The sequence below is a fragment of the Penaeus monodon genome, chromosome 1 (genome assembly GCF_015228065.2).
Source record: "Penaeus monodon isolate SGIC_2016 chromosome 1, NSTDA_Pmon_1, whole genome shotgun sequence".
Taxonomy (NCBI): Eukaryota; Metazoa; Arthropoda; class Malacostraca; order Decapoda; family Penaeidae; genus Penaeus; species Penaeus monodon.
Window position 1 is genome coordinate 10,604,414 of NC_051386.1, and position 10,000 is coordinate 10,614,413.

Below are 10,000 nucleotides of genomic sequence, written 5' to 3' on the forward strand. Positions count from 1 at the left end.
CCCTCTTTCCTCCCTCATTTTCCACCCTCTTTCCTCCCTCATTCTCCACCCTCTTTCCTCCCTCATTCTCCTCCCTCTTTCCTCCCCCAATTTCCTCTCTTTCCTCCCCCATTCTCCTCCCCCTCCCCCTTCCCTTTTTCCTCCCCTCCCTCCTCCCTCCCCACGGCCGCCTTCTTTCCCCCTCCCATCCTTTTCCCTTCCCTCCATCCCTTGCGTTTTCCCTTAATTTCCCTCGTCACCCCATTCCCTTCCACTTATCATCCGATTTCCTTTCCCCTCATTACTCTTTTTTCCCATCTCCTACTCCCATTCCTTTCTCTAACTCCCCTTCCTTTCCCCTTTGTCCCTTTCCCTTATTCTCCTCCTTTTCCTCTTCCATCCCTTCCCCTCATGTTCTCCCTCTATCCCTTTCCCTTCCCCCCCCCCCTTATTCCCCTCTTCATGCCCCTTCCCCATTCCCCTCCCCTGTTCCCTTTCCCTTCCCTTATTCCCCTCCCTTTTTTTCTTTCCCTATTCCCCTTCCCCTGCCCCCCCCCTTTATTCAGTGGTTTCCCTTTTGGATGATAGTTGTCCCCTTCCCTTCCCGGAAGTGCCGGGGACCTTTTAGGTAACTCCTCTTTTTCCGGGCTTTGGGACCACTTACTCCTTGGCCACCAAGTGGCTTGGCTCGAGGGAAGTTGCTAAGGGGAAACAAGGGGGCCTTCCTGTGCCAGTTTTTCCTCTCTCCCTTTTCTCCTCTCTTGGCCTTTCCCCATTCCCCTCCCTTTCCCCTTTTATTTTTTTGTCCCCCGGGCTTTCCCCTCCCTTGTTGTTTTTTTTTCCCTTTTTTTTCCTTCCTTTTTCATTTCCCCATCTCCTTTCCTCCTTTTTGCCCCAATTTCGGAAATACCTTAAGGTTTCCCTGGGCGCCGTTTCCTCCTCTTTTTTTCTCTCTCTCTTTCTTCTTTCTCTCTCCCTTTCTTTTATTTTGGTTGTGTCTCGGTTGTGTCTTGTTCGCTTGTTTTCTCTTGTGTGTTTTCTTTCGGTCACTTTTTTTTTCTCTTTCTTTTTCATTCTCTCTCTCTCTCCCTCCCTCCCTCCCTCCCTCCCTCCCTCCCTCGCTCTCCCCTCCATCTCTCCCTCTCCCTTTCTCCCTATCTCTCTCCTTCCCTCCCCCTCTCATTCTTCGAGGGTTCGAGTCACCGACCGCCGCGTTGTTCCCTTGGGCAAGGAACTTCACCTTGATTGCCTACCTAGCCACTGGGTGGCCAAGCCAGCCCAAGTCAAGTGCTTGGTCCCAAGCCCGTGGATAAATAGAGAGAATGATCACCTAAAGATACGCGCCGGCACTCTCCGTGTAAAGGAACTGGGGACCTACCACGTACTCACTAAGAGCATCACAACATGAAAAACTACATTAAGTATCATGCTGTGACTCTACGGCGGCTCAGACATGAACCTACCGTTAAAAGAAAGAAGAAATATATATCAATCTTTCTGTCTATCTATCTGTTTATCCTCTCTCTCTCTCTCTCTCTCCTCCTCTCTCTCTACTCTCTCGCTCCTCTCTCTGCTCTTCCTCGTCTCTCTCCCATCTCTCTCTGTCTCTCTCTCATTTTCTCTCTCTCTCTCTCCTCTTCTCTTCTCTCCTCTCTCTCTGTCTCTCTCCTCTCTCTCTCATCTCTCCTCTCGTCATCTCTCTCTCTCTCTCTTCTTGTCTCTCTCTCTTGCTCTCTCTCTCTCTCTTCTCTCTCGTCGTCTTCGTCTCTCTCGACTCGCTTCTCTCTCTCTCTGTTTGATGACGTCATTCTGTAACCATGACAACGGCCGGCCCCTCCCCCCTCCTCCCCGGCTCTTCCTCCTCTTCCGTCTGCCCACCGCGCGGATTCCCGAAAGTTATTCTTAAAGGTGTAGCAGAACAGACCCGGTGGATCTGATGTGAGGGAAGGAGGGAAGGGAAGGAAGGAAGGGAGGGAGGGAGGGAGGGAGGGAGGGGGGGGGGGAGAGCGAAGGCTATGGCGAAGGGAGAGGGAGGGAGAGGAGGGAAGGAGGGGAGGGTTGAAGGGGAGGGAGGGAAAGGAAGGAGAGCGAAGGCCAAGACGGTGTGAGGTGAGGGAGAGGAGGGTTGGTAGTGGTAGGGGAGGGGGGGTTGTGGTAGGAGGGAGGATAGAGTGAGGATGGGAGGATGTGAGAGGGATGGGGCGAAGGATGTCTCCCCTTCCGCCCGCCGCACTTGGTTGGATTCGGCGGACGCTTGGGGGCGGAGGAGGGGGGCGTGGAGGCGGGGCGTTGCGTGGGCTTGAATGCATTTCCCTCCTCCTTCCTTTAACTCATTCCCCTCATTTCCCATTCCGAATCTCCTCTGTGTCATTCTCCAATTTCCCTCCATATCATTTCCTAGTTCGCTTTCTTTTTCCATCTCCCACCCACTCGTTTTCACTCCTCTATTCCCCCTCCTTTCCCTCCTCCTCCTCCTCATTTTGCCTCCCCGCACCCCCCCTCATTTCCCCTCCCCACTCCCCTCCCTCTCCCCCGCCCCACTCCCCTCCCTCTCCCCCGCCCCAACTCCCCTCCCTCTCCCCCGCCCCAACTCCCCTCCCTCTCCCCCGCCCCAACTCCCCGCCCAGAGATTCTTAACGTGAGCGTGCGTGGGGGTGGCGTGGGGGGTTAGAGCACAGATGAAAGGAGCAGGAATTCCTCTAATTATATTTGTCATTCAGTTAACAAGTGCTGCTGTGTCGGGGAGAGTTGCTTGTACCCAGTTCTTGTTCATCAGAAAAAAAATCCCTTTCGTTTAGGAGGGACATTGAATAATTTGATTGAAGTTGTGAGCGGCGTGGGGCGTGGAGTCGAGGACCAATGGCAAGAGTGGGCGTGGCGGTTAAAAAAAAGGTTATTCCAGAAAAGTAATTCCAGAGAAACGGCAAACCCCGGCTTTTTACCTTGACTTTCCGCCCCGGCCAAAGAAAACGTGATTATGCACCAAGTAACACAACGATATATTTGTTAACCTCTTGGTGCGCCTTTTGTTATTGCTTTTTGCCACTTTACGCCCTCGGTTTCCTCGCTCTCCTACACCTGGGCGGTGAAGAGACACCAAATCAGGCCATATTGTAAAAGCGCTGAGTCGGCGTCCTGTAGATGCAAAGGGAAACAGGACAGAGGGAGGGGCCCGAGGACGGATCAAAATACACCTTAAAAGCGATGTAATACTCTCTCTTTCTTTCTTTCTTTCTTTCTTTCTTTCTTTTTTTCTCTTTTTTTCTCTTTCTCTCTTTCTCTCTCTCTCTTTCTCTCTCTCTCTCTCTTTCTTTCTTTCTCTCTCTCTTCTTTCTTTCTCTCCTTTTTTTTTCTCTCTTTTCTCTTTCTCTTTCTCTTTTTCTCTCTCTTTCTCTTTCTCTCTCTCTCTCTCTCTCTCTCTCTCTCCTTCTCTCTCCTTTCTTTCTTTCTTTCTCTCTTTTTCTCCTTCCCTCCCTACTTTTATCCCTCCCTCTCTTCCTCCCTCACTCCCCTCCTTTCATCCATCCGTCTTACCCCTTCTCTCTCCTCCCTGTCCTCTTCCTCAGGTGAGAGGAGGAGGGAAGAGGTTATGTGCTCTCGCTGTGCCCTTTACTTGCCCCGGGGTAGTATTAGGGTCGAGAGACATTAAGAAAACATAAAAGGATACCTAGAGAGTGAGGGAAGGGGAGGGGGTGCAGTAGATTGCAATGTCAGTCGCCAGATATTGGGTTGGGCCTTTTCAAGGGCTACGGAATTGGAGCCGCACAGAAATTATCTAGGCAATCCCTTCAGGAGGATGGGATGGGGAGGGGAGGGAAGGGGAAAGGAGGGACGTCGGTGGGGGGGGGGGGTGATGATAGGACTGGGGGCGAGACCAAAATGTTGCCTGCGTTGCTCCCCGACGCTTCATCAGCATCCTTCCATATCCTTTGGTTTCACGTTCCTTCTCTTTTCTCTCCCCCCTCCCCCCTCCCCGCCCTTCCTCCTCCCATCGCTCTTCCCTCCGTCCGGCCCCGCCCCTTCAAGGAGGAAAGGTCAGAGGTGGACCCGTGATCCCGACCCTCAAAAATTCATCACATTGCTCGTGTTGAAATCCGGGCAGGCTCCGACCACGCCGTTTGCTCTCCCCGCTAAGTCTGCCCGCCCGACTGCACGCCCACGCTTTCCCGCCTCCTTTCCTCAGCCTCTCTCTCTCTCTCTCTCTCTCTCTCTCTCTCTCTCTCTCTCTCTCTCTCTCTCTCTCTCTCTCTCTCTCTCTCTCTCTCCCTCCCTCTCTCCCTCCCTCCCTCCCTCCCTTTAACCCTTTTCTTCATTTCTCCCTTTTTCTGTTCATCCCACCTTCCCTCCCTTTCCCGTCACCCCCCTCTCTCTCTCTCTCTCCTCTTCCCTTCCTTCTCTTCCCTCCTCTCTCCCCACTCCCTTTCCCCGTCTCTCCCTCTCTCTCTTTCCACTCTCTCCCCTTCTCTCTCCTCCCTCTCTATTCTCCCTTTTCTCTCCTTGTTTGCCGTCCCTGTGCACCTGTCTGTCTGTTGACGGAGGAGGAGTCGGGTGGCTTGGCCGGGGGGCGCCTGGCTTGGTGTAATCGTCCGGGTGGGGCTTGCGTGGCGTGAGATTCAATTTGCTGTATTCGCGAGTGCTTCCGGATTCGGATTCTTGTCTCGCTCGGGGCCGTGATTTGTTCAGAGGGAATGATGATGATAATGATGGTAATAACTGCGGTTGTGATGATGATGGCAATACCTGCAGTGAGGATGATAATGATGGTAGTAATTGCAGTAGTAATGATGATTAAGATTATGGTGATTGTGATGATACCAGTAAACATGGATGTCAGATTGAGCGCGTCCCTTCTCCTGGGCCGTAAATAAAGGCTTGTGAGCTGTAAACCTTGGCCATTTACGTAATTGCAAAACGCGCCAAGGGAAGTTTAAAGTGGTGGCGTTTTATGCTCGTTTTATCACTTGCCATTTGTGTGTGCTGAGTTTTGCTATTTAACGTTGATAGGGTAGATTATTGCACGTGGAAACCGTTCGATGCAAATCAGGGTTCGTGCAGGGTGCGTTGTCGCCCGGGATAATTAGGTCTGTCAACGTCGATATTCGATGGAGAGCTTAGCGTGTTGGCGTTAGACTAGCCCATAGAAGGGGTTGCTCGCTGTTGCTTACTGTTGCTCGCTGTTGCTAGACGTGGAAATAGCGGGCAGCCAGGGGAGAACAAGCGAGGAGAAGTTTCCCCCATTTTCCACGGTCGTCGCTTCACGCTTCGAAGCCGTCAATTTTAAAGCATATAGACGTACCATGGGGATTCTCCTCCTCTTCTTCTTCTCTTCCTCTCTTTTCCTCCTCCTCCGCTCCCCTCATAGCCCGGGCGAGGCTAAGCTTCGCATATCGGTACTTTTATCCTTATCATCCTCCTCCTTCTCTCCCTCCTCCTCCTCTCTCTCCCTCCTCCCTCCTCCTCCTCCTCCCTCCTCCTCTCCTCCTCCTCCTCCTCCTCCTCCTCCCTCCTCCTCTCTTCCTCCTCCTCCTCCTCCTTCTTCTCCTTCTCCTTCTCCTTCTCCTTCTCCTTCTCCTCCCCCCCCCTCCTCCTCCGAGCAGTCGAGATGAGGGAGACAGATGCGATTATTCTATATATAAACCTCAGGTTGTCCCCAGCAAGCCTTGTGATTTTAATATTACACGCTATTAAAGGCGGGGGAAGCTCGTCGGAGAATGTAATTTCACCTGCGCGTCTGGCTCATCGGGGCGGAGGCGCAGGGGGCGGAGAGGGGGAGGGGGGGGCGAGAAGGAGGACGAGGACGAGGACGAGAGGGAAGAGGAGGAGGGGGGGGAGGAGGAGGAGGAGAAACAGAACGATAGGAAAGAGGAAGATAAGGAGGAGAAAAAGGAGGAGGAGGAGGAAGAGAAGAAGGATGAGAAGGGGGGAAATACGAGAATGAAAGCAAGGCGGAGAGTCGTCCTCGAGGAGAAATGTCGGCAGCGCGAGGTAATAAGACGGCGGCCGACGCGGAATGAGCAACGAAGGGGCCAGGCGCCGTTACTCGCCTCCGCTCTTAATAATAGATCAGAGGGAGCTGCGACCACCTCCTTACGCGATCCTCACTCGGCCGCTTATTACTCCGATCAGCCCCCGGCCCGTGCGCCCCCTGGGGTCTTGGGGTCTCTCTCTCTCTCTCTCTCTCTCTCTCTCTCTCTCTCTCTCTCTCTCTCTCTCTCTCTCTCTCTCTCTCTCTCTCTCTCTCGCTCTCTCTCTCGCTCTCTCTCTCTCTCTCTCTCTACTCTCACTCTCACTCTCACTCTCACTCTCACTCTCACTCTCACTCTCACACCACACACACACACACACACACACACACACACACACACACACACACACACACACACACAGACAGAGAGAGAGAGAGAGAGAGAGAGAGAGAGAGAGAGAGAGAGAGAGAGAGAGAGAGAGAGAGAGAGAGATTCGCCTTCAATATACACAAAAAATAACTTAGTTTTACGCATGCCATCCATTAAGATAAACAATTGGCAAGAGACTTACTATACAGATGCAATTGCGCTTTACGTTTCTGCAACGCGGATCAGCAACACGGAAGGGATTGACCGCGCCGACGACAAAGAAAGGTGGGGGGGGGTTGAGGCCAGCCGCGAACCGCGTGATAATCGTTTCAAAAGCATCGCGGATTAGTATCACACGTATAGTGAGGACGGATCTGACAACATGTTTCGTTCGTGTCTGGCTCTGTTGTCTGCTGGAGGAAGCATCACAAGCGGAACCTGTTGACGAAGAGGTTTGATTGACTGATTTACTGGGCGACTAACTGATATTGACTGGCTGTGTCACTGACTAACTGATTGATTGGAAGACAGAAGGCGGAAGGGGTTGAAGAGAGCAGGGGATGTGGAACGTTTTTTTTTTTCTACAGAAATTTTATCCATGCTTCGCTGGGTTACACTTGCAGTCTAGTCCCTGAGGAAACTAAATGTTATGATTTACTGGCTATTTCTGTAGACTGACCAGATTCAGAAATGAAAATAAGCACAAAAGTTTCCTTTTTTGTAATTCAAATGCACTCGAACATTTTCGTATATCCCTGCGAGTTTCGTCCGTCTCTCTGTCTGTCTTTCTTCCTCAATATGCTTATCCATGTGTCTGTGCAAGTGGTTATAACCTCGGCGCGTCTGCTGGATCGCATGTGTTTACGACCGCAAGCAGACTCGGGCAGTTCGGCTGGCCCTTTCATCCCCCGTGTTTTACTGCACATGGCCATCAAGTCGAGCATTACGAGAGAGAGACCTGAAAGCCAATCGTTTCACTTTACGGCGTCGCTCAGATTGCCAAGTGGCCGTGTTGACTGTTCGTGGCGTCGCCGCTTCCCTCCGCGCCAGATGACCCGACGGGGCTCCGGGAACTTCGCCTCAAGGCTGTCTCTTGTGCGGTTAGTGAGGCGGCTGTTATATGGGGAAGGGATCCGGTGCATCGTTCTCTCGCTTCTCCCTTCTCTTCCCTACTTCCTTTCTTCCTTCCTCATTCATTCGTCCTCGGAACTTCCTTCCTTCCTTCTCGCCCTCTTTCCTCCTCCTTCCATCACAATGTCTCATTCTCATTCTCAGTTATTCACTCTCCATCAGCATGATCACAAAATCTAGCCGAGCCTATGAAACATCAGACTTACCCAAAAAAAAGACCCCCAAAAGTAAGTTTAAGGTGTCATGAATACGGAAGTGATCCTGAAGTGCTGTAACTTGGCTCGTCCGCGAGACGGCTAATGACACGGCAAGGCATTCGTCGCCAAACTCGCCGAGTGGAATGATTTCGCCTCCCCCCCCCCCCCTCCTGTTCCCCCTCTTCCCTTCCCTTCCCTTCCTCCCCCCTTTTTCCCTCCCCTTCCTCCCCCCTTTTCGCTCCTCTTCCCTCCCCTCTCCCCCTTGGCGCGATGAACCCCTCCGACGTCGGGATTTATGTGGTTCCATTTGTGCTGGCGTTGGAGCGATTTTTATTGTCGTTGTAGAGTGCGTTTTTGTGCATCTTGTTATTCGTCCTTATAAGAAGTTTTCTTCTCTCTGGATATCCCGTTTAGCATGAGCGAGAACTCGGCATACGCTGGGACTCAGACAAGGATTTATGTCTGTCGTAAACGTCAGTAGTCTTAAGAGTAGACCGCCAGTTGAACGTGACATCAGTGGACGCTCTCGGGGAAAGGGACGACGTGGATTGCGTGGAGGGCTTCATCCCCCCCCCCCCCCCCTTTTCCCGCAGGTTCAAATATCGAGATGCTCAAGTGTGTCGAAGTACGGTGGAGACGAGCTTTCCATCTTTTATTACCTGGCCTTATATCCGTCCTTTGTCGAGTATGAGGAGTCTTTTTTTCAAGCGAAGTATCTTACGATGATTTCCTTTTTTGAGAAATTACCTTGTAGTGTTTTCTTATATATTTTATGATGTTTTCCTACACGTTTTATATCTTGGTGGGTTTTATTACTCCCTCCATCGATCCCTTCCGAATGCCTTTCTCCTATTAACGAGAGTCCCTTTGCAATTGCAGGTGTGGTGCACGAGGTACCAAGGATAGGGAGTGATGGCGAGAGCGAAGAAGCTTCGGGAGCCAGCGATGAGGTCACCTCTCCTGTCAACGTCAAACTCAGGCAGAAAAATCGGCGTATCACACAAGAGGTTAGTATATTGGTATTACTTTTTTCTTCTTTTCCACTTATGTTTAGTGGGTAAATTGTGTTATTTGGGTCATTTGTCTGGGTTTTTTTTCAGGGATTATGTGCTGATAAAGGAATGGTTATATATTTTTTTATTGATGTCTCCGTGTGACTTTCCTCAAGTCCTTCTTGAGCAGGTTTATAACACGCCCTTCTTCCTTCAGGATATCAACAAACGCTTATCGCTGCCGGCGGACCTGCGGGTGCCCGACGCCTTCCTCCAGAAGACGGCCATCAGCCCCGACGGACCTCTCAGCAGGGCCTCGCGGAGACAATCCCTCTCGGAGATCGGCTTTGGGCGCATGGAAACCTACACCAAGCTCGATAAGTTAGGAGAGGTTAGTGTGGCGGGTGGGGAGTGGTTGTGGGGGAGGGGGAGGGAGTGGGAAGGGAGAGGGGACGGGAGGGGAGGAGGAGGGAGTGGTGGGTGCCTGGGAAGGAGGAGGGAGTGGTGGGAGCGTGGGAAGGAGGAGGGGTAGTGCAGTACCTGGGGGTTAGTCCAGGTGGGGAGGGGTGGGATGTGGGCGGGGAAGGGTAGAGGAAGGGGCGGGGAATAGTGGGAAGTAGGGGGAGAGGGTGAGAGGGAAGAGGAGGTATGGTAGGATGGGAAAGGGGGGTGAGGTGGGGAACGTGGCAGGGTGGGGTGGAGGACGGGGAAAATAAGGCAAGTGGTGGTAGGGCAGGATGGAGAAAGGTGGTAGGATTTCGAGAGGCTGAGTCGGAAATGGGTAGTATAAGGTGGGGGGATGGGACCGTGGGTGGGGTTTAATGGTGAATGGTAGATGGTCGAGGTGTGTTTGGAGCAAAGGTAATCAATCACAGGTTATGAACTAATGTTGAGGAATTGGAAAGAGTGCATTTATGACATGATTTTGGAAAATAGGAATTCTAGATTCTCTCTCTCTCTTCTCTTCTCTCCTCTATTCTCTCTCTTTCTTCTCTCCTCTCTCTCCTTCTTCTCTCCTCTCTCTTTTCTTCTCTCCTCTCTCTCCTCTCTCTCCTCTCCCTACTCCTCTCCTCTCCTTCCTCTCTTCTCTCTCTCATCTCACTTTCTTCTTCTTCTCTCTTCTCTTCTCTTCTATCTTCCCTTCCTCCTCTCCTCTTCTCTCTCTTCTCTCTTCTCTTCTCTTCTCCCTTCTCTTCTCTCTTCTCTCTTTCTTCTCTTCCTTCTCTTCTCTTCTCTTCTCTTCTCTTCTCTTCTCTTCCTTTCTTCTCCTCTCTCTCTTCTCTTCTTTCTCTTCATCTTCTCTCTCTTCTTTCTCTTCTTCTCTTCTTTCTCGCTCTCTCTTCTCTTTCTTCCCTTCCATTCTCTT

General features: G+C 51.7%; 1 protein-coding gene across 1 annotated transcript in view; it reads left to right on the forward strand.

Annotated features, from left to right (window-relative positions):
- Positions 1–10,000, forward strand: part of LOC119590509 (cyclin-dependent kinase 18-like) — a gene marked incomplete at its 5' end in the record, with an annotated part of 51,469 nt that overhangs the window by 35,782 nt on the left and 5,687 nt on the right. Inside the window, 2 exon segments of the mRNA XM_037939192.1 lie at positions 8,522–8,649; positions 8,852–9,025. Of these exon segments, the coding sequence (XP_037795120.1) occupies positions 8,522–8,649; positions 8,852–9,025 (302 nt within the window).